The 21,168-nt window shown below is 48.4% G+C and overlaps 1 protein-coding gene across 2 annotated transcripts in view; it reads left to right on the top strand.

Annotated features, from left to right (window-relative positions):
• GSPT1 (G1 to S phase transition 1) overlaps positions 1-21,168 on the top strand; it is a 560,974-nt gene that overhangs the window by 518,998 nt on the left and 20,808 nt on the right. For both annotated transcript variants that reach the window (XM_069210181.1, XM_069210182.1), the window contains exon 14: positions 16,745-16,913. In XM_069210181.1, the coding sequence (XP_069066282.1) occupies positions 16,745-16,913 (169 nt within the window). The remainder of the gene's footprint in view (positions 1-16,744; positions 16,914-21,168) is intronic.

The following is a 21,168-nucleotide window of genomic DNA, read 5'->3' on the forward strand; positions in this document are numbered from 1 at the left end:
AACCACCACCCACAGACCCAGTGTTTATTACTTCGCAGTTACCACCTGTAAGGAAATGCCTCCTTGGCATGGTTACCCCCTGACTTTTTGCCTTTGCTGATGCTATGTTTTGAATTGAAAGTGTGCTGAGGCCTGCTAACCAGGCCCCAGCACCAGTGTTCTTTCCCTAACCTGTACTTTTGATTCCACAATTGGCACACCCTGGCATCCAGATAAGTCCCTTGTAACTGGTACCTCTGGTACCAAGGGCCCTAATGCCAGGGAAGGTCTCTAAGGGCTGCAGCATGTATTATGCCACCCTAGAGACCCCTCACTCAGCACAGACACACTGCTTACCAGCTTGTGTGTGCTAGTGAGAACAAAATGAGTAAGTCGACATGGCACTCCCCTCAGGGTGCCATGCCAGCCTCTCACTGCCTATGCAGTATAGGTAAGACACCCCTCTAGCAGGCCTTACAGCCCTAAGGCAGGGTGCACTATACCATAGGTGAGGGTACCAGTGCATGAGCACTGTGCCCCTACAGTGTCTAAGCAAAACCTTAGACATTGTAAGTGCAGGGTAGCCATAAGAGTATATCGTCTGGGAGTCTGTTTTACACGAACTCCACAGCACCATAATGGCTGCACTGAAAACTGGGAAGTTTGGTATCAAACTTCTCAGCACAATAAATGCACACTGATGCCAGTGTACATTTTATTGCAAAATACACCCCAGAGGGCACCTTAGAGGTGCCCCCTGAAACTTAACCGACTGTCTGTGTAGGCTGACTAGTTCCAGCAGCCTGCCACACTAGAGACATGTTGCTGGCCCCATGGGGAGAGTGCCTTTGTCACTCTGAGGCCAGTAACAAAGCCTGCACTGGGTGGAGATGCTAACACCTCCCCCAGGCAGGAGCTGTAACACCTGGCGGTGAGCCTCAAAAGCTCACCCCTTTGTCACAGCACCGCAGGACACTCCAGCTAGTGGAGTTGCCCGCCCCCTCCGGCCCCCACTTTTGGCGGCAAGGCCGGAGAAAATAATGAGAATAACAAGGAGTCGTCACTGGCCAGTCAGGACAGCCCCTAAGGTGTCCTGAGCTGAGGTGACTCTAACTTTTAGAATTCCTCCATCTTGCAGATGGAGGATTCCCCCAATAGGATTAGGGATGTGACCCCCTCCCCTTGGGAGGAGGCACAAAGAGGGTGTACTCACCCTCAGGGCTAGTAGCCATTGGCTACTAACCCCCCAGACCTAAACACGCCCTTAAATTTAGTATTTAAGGGCTCTCCCTGAACCTAGAAACTAGATTCCTGCAACAACAAGAAGAAGGACTGCCTAGCTGAAAACCCCTGCAGAGGAAGACCAGAAGACAACAACTGCCTTGGCTCCAGAAACTCACCGGCCTGTCTCCTGCCTTCCAAAGAACTCTGCTCCAGCGACGCCTTCCAAAGGGACCAGCGACCTCTGCACCCTCTGAGGACTGCCCTGCTTCGACGACGACAAACTCCCGAGGACAGCGGACCTGCTCCAAAAAGACTGCAACTTTATCCAAAGGAGCAGCTTTAAAGAACCCTGCAATCTCCCCGCAAGAAGCGTGAGACTTGCAACACTGCACCCGGCAACCCCGACTCGGCTGGTGGAGAACCAACACCTCAGGGAGGACCCCCGGACTACTCTACGACTGTGAGTACCAAAACCTGTCCCCCCTGAGCCCCCACAGCGCCGCCTGCAGAGGGAATCCCGAGGCTTCCCCTGACCACGACTCTCTGAAACCTAAGTCCCGACGCCTGGAAAAGACCCTGCACCCGCAGCCCCCAGGACCTGAAGGACCGGACTTTCACTGTAGAAGTGACCCCCAGGAGTCCCTCTCCCTTGCCCAAGTGGAGGTTTCCCCGAGGAAGCCCCCCCTTGCCTGCCTGCAGCGCTGAAGAGATCCCTTGATCTCTCATTGACTTCCATTGCGAACCCAACGCTTGTTCTAACACTGCACCCGGCCGCCCCCGCGCCGCTGAGGGTGAAATTTCTGTGTGGGCTTGTGTCCCCCCCCCCGGTGCCCTACAAAACCCCCCTGGTCTGCCCTCCGAAGACGCGGGTACTTACCTGCAAGCAGACCGGGGCACCCCCTTCTCTCCATTGAAGCCTATGCGTTTTGGGCACCACTTTGAACTCTGCACCTGACCGGCCCTGAGCTGCTGGTGTGGTAACTTTGGGGTTGCTCTGAACCCCCAACGGTGGGCTACCTTGGACCAAGAACTGAACCCTGTAAGTGTCTTACTTACCTGGTAAAACTAACAAAAACTTACCTCCCCCAGGAACTGTGAAAATTGCACTGTGTCCACTTTTAAAATAGCTATTTGTGAATAACTTGAAAAGTATACATGCAATTGAAATGATTCAAAGTTCCTAATGTACTTACCTGCAATACCTTTCAAACAAGATATTACATGTTAAATTTGAACCTGTGGTTCTTAAAATAAACTAAGAAAAGATATTTTTCTATAACAAAACATATTGACTGGATTTGTCTCTGAGTGTGTGTACCTCATTTATTGTCTATGTGTATGTACAACAACTGCTTAACACTACTCCTTGGATAAGCCTACTGCTCGACCACACTACCACAAAATAGAGCATTAGTATTATCTCTTTTTACCACTATTTACCTCTAAGGGGAACCCTTGGACTCTGTGCATGCTATTCCTTACTTTGAAATAGCACATACAGAGCCAACTTCCTACACCACCTGACTCCGTAGTAGTAGGGGCAGCTCGCAAAAGAGCAAATTCCCATACATCTGGCGACGCCCCACCTCCGGACAAAGAAAGCAGAAAATTTGATGCGGCAGGAAAAAGAGTAACATCACAGGCAGCCAACCAGTGGCGCATCGCAAATTCTCAAGCGCTGCTGGCCCGATATGACCGCGCACACTGGGATGAGATGCAACTTCTCATAGACCATCTTCCCCAGGAATACCAAAAAAGGGCGCAGCAAATAGTTGAAGAGGGACAAACGATCTCAAACAATCAAATCCGCTCTTCAATGGACGCAGCCGATACTGCAGCGAGAACAGTCAACACTGCTGTCACCATAAGGAGACACGCTTGGCTCCGCACTTCAGGCTTCAAACCTGAAATCCAGCAGGCTGTCCTTAATATGCCCTTCAACGAGAAACAACTTTTTGGCCCTGAAGTGGACACAGCCATTGAAAAACTTAAAAAGGACACAGACACGGCCAAAGCCATGGGCGCACTCTACTCCCCGCAGAGCAGAGGCTCTTTTAGAAAAACTCCATTTAGAGGGGGGTTTCGTGGCCAACCCACAGACCCCACCAGCCAACAAACAAGAACCACACCATATCAGGGTTCATTCCAAAGGGGAGGTTTCAGGGGATATAGAGGGGGTCAATTCCCAAGGAGTAGGGGAAGATTCCAGACTCCAAAAACACCTCCACCTAAACAGTGACTTTCAAGTCACACAACCCCTTCACTCAACACCAGTGGGGGGAAGACTAAGCCAATTCTACCAATCTTGGCAGCAGATTACAACAGACAATTGGGTATTAGCAATAATCCAACATGGCTATTGCATAGAATTCCACAAATTCCCACCAAACATCCCTCCAAAAACACGCAAAATGTCACCACAACATTTAGAACTTTTAGGACTAGAAGTTCAAGCACTACTGCAAAAGGATGCAATAGAGTTAGTACCAGTACAACAAAAAAACACAGGAGTTTACTCCCTGTACTTTCTAATTCCAAAAAAAGACAAAACATTAAGACCAATATTAGATCTCCGGACACTAAATACCTACATCATATCGGACCACTTTCACATGGTCACACTACAAGACATCATTCCACTGCTCAAACAGCAAGATTACATGACCACATTAGACCTAAAAGATGCGTACTTTCATATACCGATACACCCTTCTCACAGAAAGTACCTAAGGTTCGTATTCAAAGGAATACATTACCAATTCAAAGTGTTGCCATTCGGAATAACAACTGCACCAAGAGTATTCACAAAATGTCTAGCAGTAGTAGCAGCACATATCAGGAGACAACAGATACATGTGTTTCCTTACCTAGACGATTGTGCACTTTTTTACTGTGTTGGTCTTGATTAGCCAAACGACACCACATATGTCATACAAACCCTTCACAAACTGGGTTTCTCCATCAACTATACAAAGTCACACCTCGAACCGTGTCAGACACAACAATATCTAGGGGCAACCATCAACACATCAAAAGGAATTGCCACTCCAAGTCCACAAAGAGTGCAAGCATTCCACAAGGTAATAAGTGCTATGTTTCCAAACCAAAAGGTACAAGCAAAATTTGTGCTAAAACTTCTAGGCATGATGTCATCATGCATAGCCATTGTCCCAAACGCAAGACTACACATGCGACCCTTACAACAGTGCCTAGCATCACAATGGTCACAGGCACAGGGTCAACTTCAAAATCTGGTGTTGGTAGACCACCAAACATACCTCTCGCTTCTATGGTGGAACAGCAACAATTTAAACAAAGGGCGGACATTTCAGGACCCAGTGCCTCAATACGTTATAACAACAGATGCTTCCATGACAGGGTGGGGAGCACACCTCAATCACCACAGCATTCAAGGACAATGGGATGTACACCAAACAAAATTTCATATCAATTACCTAGAACTGTTAGCAGTATTTCTAGCGTTAAAAGCCTTTCAACCCATAATAACACACAAATACATTCTTGTCAAAACAGACAACATGACAGCAATGTATTATTTAAACAAACAAGGAGGAACACACTCAACACAATTGTGTCTCCTAACACAAAAAATATGGCAGTGGGCGATTCACAACAACATTCGCCTAATAGCACAATTTATTCCAGGGATCCAAAACCAACTAGCAGACAACCTTTCGCGAGACCACCAACAAGTCCACGAATGGGAAATTCACCCCCAAGTTCTGAACAAGTACTTTCAAATTTGGGGAACACCCCAGATAGATTTGTTCGCAACAAAAGAAAACGCAAAATGCCAAAACTTCGCATCCAGGTACCCACACCGCGAATCACAAGGCAATGCTCTATGGATGAGTTGGTCAGGGATATTTGCATACGCTTTTCCCCCTCTCCCTCTCCTTCCATATCTAGTAAACAAGTCGAGTCAAAACCAACTCAAACTCATACTGATAGCACCCACATGGGCAAGACAACCTTGGTATACAACTCTACTAGACCTTTCACTAGTACCGCATGTCAAACTACCCAACAGACCAGATCTGTTAACACAACAGAAACAACAGATCAGGCATCCAAACCCAGCATCATTGAATCTGGCAATTTGGCTCCTGAAATCCTAGAATTCGGACACTTAGACCTCACACAAGAATGTATGGAGGCCATAAAACAAGCTAGAAAAGCTTCCACTAGACACTGCTATGCATCTAAGTGGAAAAGATTTGTTTGCTACCGCCATACCAATCAAATCCAACCATTGCATGCCTCTACAAAGGACATAGTGGGATACTTACTACATTTGCAAAAAGCAAATCTCGCTTTTTCATCTATAAAAATACACCTCGCAGCAATATCTGCTTACCTACAAACTACTCATTCATCGTCTCTATTTAGAATACCAGTTATTAAAGCATTCATGGAAGGGCTAAAAAGAATTATACCACCAAGAACACCACCAGTTCCTTCATGGAACCTTAACATCGTCTTAACAAGACTCATGGGTCCACCTTTCGAACCCATGCATTCCTGTGAAATGCAATATCTAACCGGGAAAGTCGCATTTCTCATTGCAATCACATCCCTCAGAAGAGTAAGTGAAATACAGCCATTTCCCATACAAGAACCATTTATTCAAATACACAAAAATAAAATAGTTCTAAGAACAAATCCAAAATTTCTACCAAAAGTAATCTCACCATTCCATTTAAATCAAACAGTAGAATTGCCAGTGTTCTTCCCACAACCAGATTCCGTGGCTGAAAGGGCACTACATACATTAGACATCAAAAGAGCACTAATGTACTACATTGACAGAACAAAGCTAATCAGGAAAACAAAACAACTGTTCATAGCTTTTCAAAAACCACACATAGGAAATCCAATCTCTAAACAAGGCATTGCTAGATGGATAGTCGGATGTATTCAAACATGCTATCTTAAAGCCAAAAGAGAACTGCCTATTACACCAAAGGCACACTCAACCAGAAAGAAAGGTGCTACAATGGCCTTTCTAGGAAACATTCCTATGAGCGAAATATGTAAGGCTGCAACCTGGTCTACGCCTCATACATTTACTAAACACTACTGTGTAGACGTACTAAATGCACAACAAGCTACAGTGGGCCAAGCTGTACTAAGAACATTATTCCAAACTACTTCAACTCCTACAGGCTAAACCACCGCTATTAGGGGAGGTAACTGCTTTATAGTCTATGCGAAACATGTGTATCTGCAGCAACATATGCCATCGAACTGAAAATGTCACTTACCCAGTGTACATCTGTTCGTGGCATTAGTCGCTGCAGATTCACATGTGCCCTCCCGCCTCCCCGGGAAGCCTGTAGCCGTTTAGAAGTAGATCTTAAATCTTAAACATTTGTACATTTGTAAATAATTATTATAAACTTTTTATGTACATACGTATTCACTCCATTGCATGGGCACTATTTATAGCAAACAACTCCATCCTCACCCTCTGCGGGGAAAACAATCTAAGATGGAGTCGACGCCCATGCGCAATGGAGCCGAAGAGGGAGGAGTCCTTCGGTCCCGTGACCAAAAAGACTTCTTCGAAGAAAAACAACTTGTAATACTCCGAGCCCAACACCAGGCAGCGGACTGTGCGAAACATGTGAATCTGCAGCGACTAATGCCACGAACAGATGTACACTGGGTAAGTGACATTTTCATTTCTTAGTTTATTTTAAGAACCACAGGTTCAAATTTTACATGTAATAGCTCTTTTGAAAGGTATTGCAGGTAAGTACTCTAGGAACTTTGAATCATTACTTTAGCATGTATACTTTTTACATAAAACACAATAAGCTGTTTTAAAAGTGGACACTTAGTGCAATTTTCACAGTTCCTGGGGGAGGTAAGTTATTGTTAGTTTTCACAGGTAAGTAAGTCACTTACAGGTTTGAGTTTTTGGTCCAAGGTAGCCCACCGTTGGGGGTTCAGAGCAACCCCAAAGTTATCACACCAGCAGCTCAGGGCCGGTCAGGTGCAAAGGTCAAAGAGGTGCCCAAAACACATAGGCTATAATGGAGAGAAGGGGGTGCCCCGGTTCCAGTCTGCCAGCAGGTAAGTACCCGCGTCTTCGGAGGGCAGACCAGGGGGGTTTTGTAGGGCACCGGGGGGGACACAAAGTAGCACAGAAAGTACACCCTCAGCAGCGCGGGGGCGGCCGGGTGCAGTGTGCGAACACGCGTCGGGTTTCCTTCAGTTTTCAATGGGAGACCAAGGGGTCTCTTCGGCGATGCAGGCAAGGGGGGCTCCTCGGGGTAGCCACCACCTGGGCAAGGGAGAGGGCCTCCTGGGGGTCACTCCTGCAAAGAAGTTCAGTTTCTTTAGGGGCTGGGGGCTGCGGGTGCAGGGTCTTTTCCAGCCGTCGGGAAATGGAGTTCAGACAGTCGCGGTCAGGGGGAGCCTGGGGATTCCCTCTGCAGGCGTCGCTGTGGGGGCTCAGGGGGGACAACTTTGGTTACTCAGTCGTAGAGTCGCCGGAGGGTCCTCCCTGAGTTGGTTGTTCTCCACCAGTCGAGTCGGGGTCGCCGGGTGCAGTGTTGCAAGTCTCACGCTTCTTGCGGGGAGTTGTAGGGGTCTTTAAATCTGCTCCGTGTAACAAAGTTGCAGTTCTTTTGGAGCAGTGCCGCTGTCCTCGAGAGTTTCTTGTCTTTTTCGAAGCAGGGCAGTCCTCGGAGGATTCAGAGGTCGCTGGTCCCTTGGAAAGCGTCGCTGGAGCAGGTTTCTTTGGAAGGCAGGAGACAGGCCGGTAAGTCTGGGGCCAAGGCAGTTGGTGTCTTCTGTTCTTCCTCTGCAGGGGTTTGTCAGCTCGGCAGTCCTTCTTGTAGTTGCAGGAATCTGTTTTTCTAGGTTCAGGGAAGCCCTTAAATACTAAATTTAAGGGCGTGTTTAGGTCTGGGGGGTTAGTAGCCAATGGCTACTAGCCCTGAGGGTGGGTACACCCTCTTTGTGCCTCCTCCCAAGGGGAGGGGGTCACATCCCTAATCCTATTGGGGGAATCCTCCATCTGCAAGATGGAGGATTTCTAAAAGTTAGTCACCTCAGCTCAGGACACCTTAGGGGCTGTCCTGACTGGCCAGTGACTCCTCCTTGTTATTCTCATTATTTTCTCCGGCCTTGCCGCCAAAAGTGGGGGCCGGGGCCGGAGGGGGCGGGCAACTCCACTAGCTGGAGTGTCCTGCGGTGCTGTGACAAAGGGGTGAGCCTTTGAGGCTCACCGCCAGGTGTTACAGCTCCTGCCTGGGGGAGGTGTTAGCATCTCCACCCAGTGCAGGCTTTGTTACTGGCCTCAGAGTGACAAAGGCACTCTCCCCATGGGGCCAGCAACATGTCTCTAGTGTGGCAGGCTGCTGGAACCAGTCAGCCTACACAGATAGTCGGTTAAGTTTCAGGGGGCACCTCTAAGGTGCCCTCTGTGGTGTATTTTACAATAACATGTACACTGGCATCAGTGTGCATTTATTGTGCTGAGAAGTTTGATACCAAACTTCCCAGTTTTCAGTGTAGCCATTATGGTGCTGTGGAGTTCGTGTTTGACAGACTCCCAGACCATATACTCTTATGGCTACCCTGCACTTACAATGTCTAAGGTTTTGCTTAGACACTGTAGGGGCACAGTGCTCATGCACTGGTACCCTCACCTATGGTATAGTGCACCCTGCCTTAGGGCTGTAAGGCCTGCTAGAGGGGTGTCTTACCTATACTGCATAGGCAGTGAGAGGCTGGCATGGCACCCTGAGGGGAGTGCCATGTTGACTTAGTCATTTTGTTCTCACTAGCACACACAAGCTGGTAAGCAGTGTGTCTGTGCTGAATGAGGGGTCTCTAGGGTGGCATAATACATGCTGCAGCCCTTGGAGACCTTCCCTGGCATCAGGGCCCTTGGTACCAGAGGTACCAGTTACAAGGGACTTATCTGGATGCCAGGGTGTGCCAATTGTGGAATCAAAAGTACTGGTTAGGGAAAGAACACTGGTGCTGGGGCCTGGTTAGCAGACCTCAGCACACTTTCAATTCAAAACATAGCATCAGCAAAGGCAAAAAGTCAGGGGGTAACCATGCCAAGGAGGCATTTCCTTACACAACCACCCGCCCCCTCCCCCCCCCCCCCCCCCCCCCCCCAAACGAAAGAGGATGAGACTAACCTTTCCCAAGAGAGTCTTCATTTTCTAAGTGGAAGAACCTGGAAAGGCCATCTGCATTGGCATGGGCAGTCCCAGGTCTGTGTTCTCCAGTAGTGCTACATGGGCTCCTCTGTGTCTCCTGGTTCCTCATCCAGTGGGTTCCTCTTCTTCTTTGGAGACACTGCCTTGCTGAAGGTCTCTCTTGGACTCCTCGGTGGGTTGAGTCCTCCTGGACGTTGCTGGTCCCTGGCAGCTCCACTTTGCTTCACCACGACTTCTGCCTTTGCTAAGGCTTGTTGGAGGCTTTTCCACGCCACTCGCTGACTGCAGTCTTCCATCCAGTGTGGGTCATCGACTGCATCCTCCAAGAACTGTTTACCTGCTCTAGGGCTGCATTCCTGACCATCATCGCACCATCAACCAACTTGTGCACCACAGCTGGGTGGGTATTAGCTCCTACTCCTCCTGGACTCTTCTGTGACTTCTGGACTTGGTTCTCTTCTTTCACAGGTATTCCTCTCCAGGAATCCACTGCTGGTTTCTTGCGGTCTTGTCTGAGTGTTGCTTTTTCTTATTTTCCTTCCTTTTGGCTGGCTTGGGGAAAATATAGTAATTTTCTCCTTTTCTTCTAGTTACTAGGGGGCGCTGTGGTACTTACCTTTCGGGTTTCCTAGTACCCCCAGCTCCCCTCAACACATTCCACTTACCTAGGTTGGGGTCCTGTGTTCCCATTTCATTTTTTAAGTACATGGTTTGGGCTCCACCTGGGGTCACTTTTGTCTAACTGCATTTGCACTGTTTTCTATCACTTTATATGCCTATTGCTGATAACTAATAGATATATTTGGTGTGTTACCTCCTATTGGATGGTTGCCTCCCTAGTACTTTTTGGTATTGTCACTAAAATAAACTACTTTTTTTTTTTTTTTCTTTTTTTTTTTTGTAACAGTGTGTTCGATGGCATCTGTCGCTGTAGATACGCATGTTCTGCAATAGCTCGCCATCTGGTGTTGGGCCGGAGTGTTACAAGTTGTTTTTCTTCGAAGAAGTCTTTCGAGTCACGGGACCGAGTGACTCCTCCTTTTGTCTCCATTGCGCATGGGCGTCGACTCCATCTTCGATTGTTTTTTTTTCCGCCATCGGGTTCGGACGTGTTCCTGTCGCTCCGAGTTTCGGAACGGAAAATTAGCTAATTTCGGAAGATTTTCGTCGGTATTGTTGCGTTCGGGATCGGCGTACTTAGATTCCACACCGCATCGAAGATCGAAGAGCTCCGGTGCCCTTCGGGGTAGTTTTTCGATCCTCCGTCGGGGCCTGGTCGGCCCGACCGCGTGCTGAAGAACGCCGATGGAACGGACCCCGTTTCGTTTCTGCCCCAAATGCCACAATAAATACCCCTACACAGACCAACACTTGGTCTGCAACCTGTGCCTGTCACCTGAGCACAGCGAAGACACCTGCGAGGCCTGTCGTGCGTTCCGGTCCCGAAAAACACTCCGAGACCGTCGAGCCAGAAGACTTCAAATGGCGTCCGCACCGACAGCCCAACGGGAGTTCGAGGAACAGGAAGAAGAAGGTACCTTCTCGATCCAAGACTCAGACTCCGAAGGATTCGACGATACACAAACCGTGAGTAAGACGTCGAAAACCACACAGAGAAACATTTACAAGGCCCAGGGGACGCCACTGCCACCAGGCCATGGCTCGACCCATAAATTCGGTGACCGACCGTCGGCACCGAAAAAGGCCAAAACAGTGCCGAGATCGTCCGACTCCGGTCGAGACACCGGCACGCAGCCTTCTCGGGACCGAGAAAGTGCTGGAGACAAGCCTCGACACCGAGATGCCGGTGTGGACACGGCTCGACGCCGAGACAGCGGCACCGAAACAGATCGACGCCGAGAGGTTTCGGCCCCGAAAAGGAAAAAAGTCACCTCGGAGCCGAAAAAACACGCAGACAAAGTTTCAACGCCGAAACAAACTGCAAGCGACCCAGCTTCAGGCTCTTATACAGAAGAGCACTCGCTAACCTCCCAAATGCAAAAGCATAGGTTTGAGGAAGAGCTACAAGCAACTGATGTGGACCATACGCAAAAGCGTATCTTCATTCAGCAGGGGACAGGAAAAATAAGCACCCTTCCCCCCATTAGGAGAAAGAGAAGGTTGGAGTTCCAGACGGAACAAGCACCACAACCAAAAGTGGTTAAAAGAATTACACCACCACCCTCTCCTCCGCCCGTGATTAACGTTTCACCAGCACAAACTCCATCTCACTCCCCAGCTCACACCACCATGAGCCAGGGTGACCAAGATCAGGACGCATGGGACCTATACGACGCCCCAGTGTCAGATAACAGCCCGGAGGCCTACCCTACAAAGCCATCTCCACCAGAAGACAGCACCGCGTACTCTCAGGTGGTGGCTAGAGCAGCACAATTTCATAACGTAAGCCTCCACTCAGAACAGGTCGAGGATGATTTCTTGTTCAACACACTCTCCTCCACCCACAGCTCCTACCAAAGCCTGCCTATGCTCCCTGGTATGCTCCGGCACGCAAAAGACATATTTAAGGAGCCGGTCAAAAGTAGGGCAATCACACCAAGGGTGGAAAAGAAGTATAAGCCGCCTCCTACGGACCCGGTTTTCATCACTACACAGCTGCCACCAGACTCTGTTGTTGTAGGAGCAGCTAGGAAAAGGGCCAACTCTCACACATCTGGAGATGCACCACCCCCAGATGAAGAAAGCCGCAAGTTCGATGCAGCTGGTAAGAGTCGCAGCACAAGCTGCAAACCAGTGGCGCATCGCGAACTCCCAGGCACTACTTGCGCGCTATGACAGAGCCCACTGGGACGAGATGCAACATCTCATTGAACATCTGCCCAAGGACTTCCAAAATAGGGCGAAACAAGTGGTTGAGGAGGGACAGACCATCTCCAACAACCAGATACGTTCCTCCATGGACGCTGCAGATACAGCTGCACGGACAATTAATACATCTGTAACTATCAGACGGCATGCATGGCTCCGAACGTCTGGATTTAAACCAGAGATTCAACAAGCAGTTCTCAATATGCCTTTTAATGAAAAAGAACTGTTCGGTCCAGAAGTGGACACAGCGATTGAGAAACTCAAAAAAGATACGGACACTGCCAAAGCCATGGGCGCACTCTACTCCCCGCAGAGCAGAGGGAATTACAGCACATTCCGTAAAACGCCCTTTCGAGGGGGGTTTCGGGGTCAAAGCACACAAGCCAGCACCTCACAAGCAACACCGTCCACTTACCAGGGACAGTATAGAGGAGGTTTTCGGGGACAATATAGAGGAGGGCAATTCCCTAGAAATAGAGGGAGATTTCAAAGCCCCAAAACCCCTACTACTAAACAATGACTCACATGTCACTCACCCCCTCCACACAACACCAGTGGGGGGAAGAATAGGTCATTATTACAAAGCATGGGAGGAAATCACTACAGACACTTGGGTTCTAGCAATTATCCAACATGGTTATTGCATAGAATTTCTACAATTCCCTCCAAACATACCACCAAAAGCACAAAATTTAACAACACACCATTCCAATCTCCTGGAGATAGAAGTGCAGGCACTATTGCAAAAGAATGCAATCGAATTAGTGCCAAACACACAAATAAACACAGGAGTTTACTCACTGTACTTTCTGATACCAAAGAAGGACAAAACGCTGAGACCAATCCTAGACCTCAGAGTAGTGAACACTTTCATCAAATCAGACCACTTCCACATGGTCACACTACAAGAAGTATTGCCATTGCTAAAACTACACGACTACATGGCAACTTTAGACCTCAAGGATGCTTATTTCCATATACCAATACACCCATCTCACAGGAAATACCTAAGGTTTGTATTCAAAGGAATACATTACCAATTCAAGGTACTGCCTTTCGGATTAACAACCGCACCAAGAGTCTTTACCAAATGTCTAGCGGTAGTCGCTGCACACATAAGAAGGCAGCAAATACATGTGTTCCCATATTTGGACGACTGGCTAATCAAGGCCCATTCGTTCATACAGTGCTCAAATCACACAAATCAGATCATACAAACCCTCTTCAAACTCGGGTTCACCGTCAATTTCACAAAATCCAAAATTCTGCCACGCAAGGTACAACAATACCTGGGAGCCATAATAGACACATCAAAGGGAGTAGCCACTCCAAGTCCACAAAGAATTCAAAATTTCAACACCATCATACAACGCATGTATCCAACACAAAAGATACAGGCAAAGATGGTATTACAACTCCTAGGCATGATGTCATCATGCATAGCCATTGTCCCAAACGCAAGACTGCACATGAGGCCCTTACAGCAATGCCTAGCATCACAGTGGTCTCAAGCACAGGGTCACCTTCTAGATCTGGTGTTAATAGACCGCCAAACTTACCTCTCGCTTCTGTGGTGGAACAACATAAATTTAAACAAGGGGCGGCCTTTCCAAGACCCAGTGCCACAATACGTAATAACAACAGATGCTTCCATGACAGGGTGGGGAGCACACCTCGATCAACACAGCATACAAGGACAATGGAACGTACATCAAACAAAACTGCATATCAATCACCTAGAACTTCTAGCAGTTTTTCAAGCACTAAAAGCTTTCCAACCAATAATAGTTCACAAATACATTCTCGTCAAAACAGACAACATGACAACAATGTATTATCTAAACAAGCAGGGAGGGACGCACTCCACGCAGTTAAGCCTGCTAGCACAAAAAAATTGGCATTGGGCAATTCACAACCAAATTCGCCTAATTGCACAGTTTATACCAGGGATACAAAATCAACTCGCAGACAATCTCTCTCGAGATCACCAACAGGTCCACGAATGGGAAATTCACCCCCAAATTCTGAACACTTATTTCAAACTCTGGGGAACACCTCAGATAGACTTGTTTGCGACAAGGGAGAACGCAAAATGCCAAAACTTCGCATCCAGGTACCCACACAAACAATCCCAAGGCAATGCCCTATGGATGAACTGGTCAGGGATATTTGCTTACGCTTTTCCTCCTCTCCCTCTCCTTCCTTACCTGGTAAACAAACTCAGTCAAAGCAAACTCAAACTCATATTGATAGCACCAACTTGGGCAAGGCAACCCTGGTACACAACGCTGCTAGACCTATCAGTGGTACCCTGCATCAAATTGCCCAACAGGCCAGATCTGTTGACACAGCACAACCAAAAGATCAGACACCCAGATCCAGCATCGCTGAATCTAGCAATCTGGCTCCTGAAATCCTAGAATTCGGGCACTTACAACTTACCCAAGAATGTATGGAAGTCATAAAACAAGCAAGAAGGCCATCCACCAGGCACTGCTATGCAAGTAAATGGAAGAGGTTTGTTTGCTACTGCCATATTAATCAAATACAACCATTACACACAACTCCAGAACATGTAGTGGGTTACATGCTTCACTTACAAAAATCTAACCTAGCTTTCTCTTCCATTAAGATTCACCTTGCAGCAATATCTGCATACCTGCAGACTACCTATTCAACTTCCCTATATAAAATACCAGTCATTAAAGCATTCATGGAGGGCCTTAGGAGAATTATACCACCAAGAACACCACCTGTTCCTTCATGGAACCTAAATGTTGTCCTAACTAGACTTATGGGTCCACCTTTTGAACCCATGCACTCCTGCGACATACAGTTCCTAACCTGGAAGGTGGCATTTCTCATCGCCATTACTTCCCTGAGAAGAGTAAGCGAGATTCAGGCGTTTACTATACAGGAACCTTTTATACAACTACACAAAAATAAAGTCGTCCTAAGGACCAATCCTAAATTTTTGCCAAAGGTTATTTCACCGTTCCATCTAAATCAAACAGTGGAACTTCCAGTGTTCTTTCCACAGCCAGATACCGTAGCTGAAAGGGCACTACATACATTAGATGTCAAAAGAGCATTAATGTATTACATTGACAGAACAAAAAACATCAGAAAGACTAAACAACTCTTTATTGCATTTCAAAAACCTCACGCAGGAAACCCAATTTCAAAACAAGGTATAGCCAGATGGATAGTTAAATGCATCCAAATCTGCTACCTTAAAGCTAAACGACAGCTGCCCATTACACCAAGGGCACACTCAACCAGAAAGAAAGGTGCTACCATGGCCTTTCTAGGAAACATCCCAATGCAAGAAATATGTAAGGCAGCCACATGGTCTACGCCTCACACATTCACCAAGCACTACTGTGTAGACGTGTTATCCGCACAACAAGCCACAGTAGGTCAAGCCGTATTAAGGACATTATTTCAGACTACTTCCACTCCTACAGGCTGATCCACCGCTTTTGGGGAAATAACTGCTTACTAGTCTATGCAGAACATGCGTATCTACAGCGACAGATGCCATCGAACTGAAAATGTCACTTACCCAGTGTACATCTGTTCGTGGCATCAGTCGCAGTAGATTCGCATGTGCCCACCCGCCTCCCCGGGAGCCTGTAGCAGTTTGGAAGTTACCTTCAATTATTTCTATATGTATCATCTCAACCTTAAATAGGTGCATACTTAGTCACTCCATTGCATGGGCACTATTACTACAATTCAACTCCTACCTCACCCTCTGCGGGGAAAAACAATCGAAGATGGAGTCGACGCCCATGCGCAATGGAGACAAAAGGAGGAGTCACTCGGTCCCGTGACTCGAAAGACTTCTTCGAAGAAAAACAACTTGTAACACTCCGGCCCAACACCAGATGGCGAGCTATTGCAGAACATGCGAATCTACTGCGACTGATGCCACGAACAGATGTACACTGGGTAAGTGACATTTTCATTTCTTTCATGTGTGTAAGTGCTGTGTGACTACAGTGGTATTGGATGAGCTTTGGATGTCTCCTAGATAATCATTGGCTGTTCATCCACAGTTACCTCTAGAGAGCCTGGCTTCTAGACACTCCCTACACTACACTAATAGGGTATACCTGGACCTGGTATAAGGTGTAAGTACCCTAAGCACCCACCACACGACAGGCTAGATTCCAACACGCCCTCTTCCATCAAGGAAAGACCTTATAATAGACAGGGATACTATACTTGGAGAAAGACCCTTGGCACGTGGAGCTGTGCCATTATGACGTCCTCGTCGACATAGACAGCTAGGAAGAAGACTTTCCGTCGGATGCTGGCGCAAGGATCGAATTCATAAGTTGAGGAATCCACAGGTAGCTAGTGTATCCACCAGAAAAAGCATTACTGAAGGTAAGTAACTTATTCTTTTTGTATGCGTTCCATTGAGTGAGTTGATTTCAAGGTAAAGCGTTCAGTGATAAATACAGTATTTTAAAATGTACTATTAACTTTCTTTTTAGGCCTTAATCTGCCTAGTAGACAAAAAATCAGGAGAGAAAAGTAAGACGCGCCCTCGTTTTGTGAAACAGGACCAAGTATGCATTGCCCGTTTAAAGACTGCAGGGACCATATGCCTTGAGACCTTCAAAGATTTTCCTCAAATGGGTCGCTTTACCTTAAGAGATGAAGGTAAGATTAACCAAGCAACAAAATCAATTGGACTAAAACATGAGTGTAGCAGAGTTCCTTGAACTGTTCTTTAAGACCTAAAAACAAGTATATTAATATTTTGGAAATATAGGTTTAACAGTCTGTATATTTACTGATTGTATAAGTGAATAAAATATAATTACTGATATATGGATTACCTTATCTAAAGCATACATCCTTTGTCTGAATACAATTCTCTTCCAGGGGATCCTCATCAACAGTTATAAGAAGTGAAAGGTTTTCAGGTCTGGGGATGAGGTAATGGGTCTGACTGGGCCTTCTTTCAGACACATGCAGGGTAGGACCTTGCTACCATGAGCCAAAAAACAAAAAAAACTGACCAAACTCTAACCTGTGGCACATGATAGGACACAGGAGGAAGGGTGAGGCCCTTAAAGGCACACTACCCAGTTTTACTCATGCCTGTGGCAGCGTATCTACTAGCATCAATCTTCATTTCCTTACTTTTATTTTTTTATTTTTTTCAAAACAAGTTTTTGAGATGTGTACTGTTAGCATATGTTGGCTGCAGAAACATATATTAGATAGAGACTTCTAGTTGCAGATTCCTTATCTTAGAATTTTCCCACAGGTGTCAGACTTGTTCCGGAGATTTTTCTTTGAGCAGTACCCCTGAGGGTCGGTCGGTTGCGTCATGGTCGCTGTGATGACGTCGGGAGTAGTACATAGACGCCGCCCTCACGCCGTGACATCAGTTCTTTTCTTTCCGCGCCACGCACTGATCTGGAGAAGAGCTACCCTGGCTAATTTTTTGCCGAATTCGACCATTTTGTCGAGTTTTTTCTGTGCAGTTTCGGTGCTTCAAGGATGTCCCCGAAGACCAGGTTCAAGCCTTGTGAGGGCTGCTACGATGTCTGTGACGGATCCTCATCACGTTTCTCTGTGGTGCCTCGAGCGCGACCAAGACCTGAAGTCGTGCTCCGAGTGCCGGGCCATGCACCCAAAGACTATGAGGGGGCGGTCCCTAAAGCAAATAGCGGCCCGGCACCCGACTCCATGTAGGTCCCGGTCTTGTTCAAGAGGAAGGTCTCGATCGGTTGCAGTCTCATCACCACTTCCTCTAAATCCTCGGGTCAAGGTAAAAAAGAAATAGAAGTCGAAGTCCCATCACTCTCCGACTTTGCCCCGTCGCTCAGCTGGCGTGGCGCGGGAAGAGCGTCCACGCACTAGGCCTCGTCCTCGGAGCCTGCGCCTGGGTCGGCTCCATGCTTCCCCAAGTTTTCCAGAGCCGGAGCGACCCCCGCCCAACTAAGAGTTTTACGAGGCCATGCCTTAGGGCCCAAGGGGTTCGGCTGAGTGGCCTTCGGGTTCCCTGCCAGCGGCTTCAGCCCCGGCCACCGAGGTCACCTCCAGATCCGCGCCGGTCGCACCCTTGAGACCTTCCTCGGCACCAATGTCGGTGGTGCCCTCTATCGACGTCAACCCAATTCTTATCCCGACAACTGAGTCGGGGCGGCGGCCAGCGCCGCCTTGGTCTTTGATGGGACCTATTAACCCTAGGACGGATTCTGACCCTTTTTCCTATGTGTACGAATATGCGGAGGAATTGGGAGGGGTCCCTGGACCCTTATGAATACCAGGAAGACCCTACTATGGACTGGGCACAGGAATTGGGCGAAGCCAGTGGTCTGGATACTTCTCCTGACGCTTGCATGCTGTCTCCTACTGTGGCTATGGTGGAGGGAGAAACTTATGGTTTGGTGGTCAGTAGGGCACCTGAGGTCCTTGGCCTTGACCTTCCTACTGTAGAGGTCAGGTCTAGTTGCCTGACTGAGGTGCTTCAGCCTGAGGCCTCTACTTCAGAACCCCTTTTGCCATTTAATGAAGCTCTTACCGAAGTTCTTTTGGGTACATGGTCCAGACCCAACACAGGGGCTCCTGTAAATAGGACTATCACACGCCGCCATCAGCCCACTCCGAACGACCCTAAATTCCTGTCCCAGCACCCCACTCCTGAGAGTCTTGTCATCCAGGCTTCCTCTTCTTCAGGTGCGTTCCCTTCTGCCCCCCCCTACCCCCCCCCCCCCCGATAAGGAATCCAAAAAGCTGGAACAGTTTGGCAAGAAGTTGTTTTCTTCCTCCAGTCTCGCGCTGCGGTCTGTGAACACTGCATGGCTTTTGGGCCGCTATACCCACTCTTTGTGGGATACAGTTACGCAAGTCCTGCCGCAGATACCGGAGGGGGCCTGTGCTATCGTCTCCCAAGCTATGAACGATGGAAGAGATGCGGCAAAGTTAACAATCTGTTGTGAGCTGGATTCGACCGACTCTCTGGGCAGATCGGTTGCTACGACAGCGGTCTTACGGAGCCACGCCTGGTTACGTACTTCTGTTTTTTCAGGGGATATCCAACAGTCACTCATGGACATGCCCTTTGACACCCGTCTCTTCGGAGACAAAGCGGACTCTGCCTTGGAGAGATTCAAGGATTCCCGAGCTACGGCTCGGTCCCTCAGTCTTTCCTCTGCCCGTGGCCCACCACAGTCCGCTTTTATCCCCTTTCATGGACACAAAAAGGGCGCCTTGTCGCGTCCTCCACACAGCCACCGTGTCTCGCACGCTGGACAGCCTAGCCGTGACCGAGGACACGGAATCCCACGTGGCCGTGGGACAGGGAACCAGAGGTCTGTCCAGTCCACCTCTGTCCCCACTGCAGCCTCCACACCCTCCTAGTCCGTCCCCTCACTCCCGTCCAGTTGGTGGCAGGATTCGCCATCACCTGCCCCACTGGGAACATAACACCACGGACGGGTGGGTTTTTCAGATCGTTCGAAAGGGCTACTCCCTCCCTTTTGAATCTGCTCTACCACCCATGCCACCATCCTTCAGTCACCTTCCGGAGGATCATTTGGTGCTTCTTAACCAGGAAGTTGCAGCTCTCTTGGCCAAGGTAGCTATAGAAAAGATCCCTGTGCAGGAAGTAGGTTGTGGTTGTTATTCCCGCTACTTTCTGATACCAAAGGAGGACAAGGGCTTACGTCCTATCCTAGACCTTCTGGACCTAAACTACTTCCTCAAGAAGGAGAAATTCAGAATGCTCAACCTGGCCCAGGTTCTATATGCCTTAGACCCAGGAGACTGGATGGTAGCATTGGACTTGCAGGACGCTTATTTCCACATCCCTATCCTTCCTGCCCACAGACGTTACCTACGATTCGTGGTAGGTCACAAGCACTTTCAGTTTACTGTGCTCCCCTTCGGCCTTACCAGCGCCCCTCGGGTATTCATGAAAGTGATGGCAGTGGTTTCAGCTCACCTACGCAGGTTAGGGGTTTCAGTCTTCCCCTACCTCGACGACTGGCTGTTGAAGGTAGACTTGCCCCAGAAAGTAGTCTCTCACCTTCAGACTATGGCAAACCTCCTGCACACGCTAGGGTGCACTATCAATGTGCCGAAGTAACACCTGACTCCCTCTCAGTTGCTCCCTTTTATCGGGGCAGTTCTGAACACAGTGCAGTTTCTGGCTTATCCTCCCGAAAAACGAGTCCAAGACATTCAGGCTATGATTCTGATCTTTCAGCCTTGGTCTAGGGTTTCGGTGAGACTGACTCTGAGGCTGCTGGGCCTCATGGCCTCCTGCCTTCTTCAGCCTGCTAGAAACACATGCCAGATGGCATATGCGGGCTCTGCACTGGGACCTGAAGTTCCAGTGGGGGCAGCATCACGGGATTCTCTCCAACCTGGTCCAGATCTTGGAGGGAACTGCGAAAGACCTGCAGTGGTGGCTTTTGAATCCAAATTGGGTCCACGGCAGATCCCTCTCCCTTCCCTAACCAGATCTCTCTATAGTGACAGATGCGTTCGTTCTGGGTTGGGGCGGCCACATGAGAGAGGCGGAGATCAGAGGCCTCTGGTCTCCGGTGGAGTCGTGGCTCCTTATAAATCTGCTGGAGCCCCGGGCAACAGGCTTGTGTTGAAAGCATTACCTCCCTCTATGAAAGGGAAAGTAGTGCAGGTGTTCAGTCAATACTAACACCATGTGGTACTCCAACAAACAGGGCGGAGTAGGGTCCTGGACCCTTTGTCATGAGGCACTACGCCTCTGGACATGGCAAGGTATCTTTCACCAGTGTGGAGACCATTGGTTAGATCTGTTCACTTCCGCAGAGAACGTTCAATGTCAGCTGTTTTGCGCGTTGGAGTTTCCAAGACGGCACTCGCTCGGAGATGCTTTTCGTCTCAAGTGGAACTCCAGCCTCCTTTACGCCTTCCC

Source organism: Pleurodeles waltl, chromosome 10, assembly GCF_031143425.1.
Source record: "Pleurodeles waltl isolate 20211129_DDA chromosome 10, aPleWal1.hap1.20221129, whole genome shotgun sequence".
NCBI lineage: Eukaryota > Metazoa > Chordata > Amphibia > Caudata > Salamandridae > Pleurodeles > Pleurodeles waltl.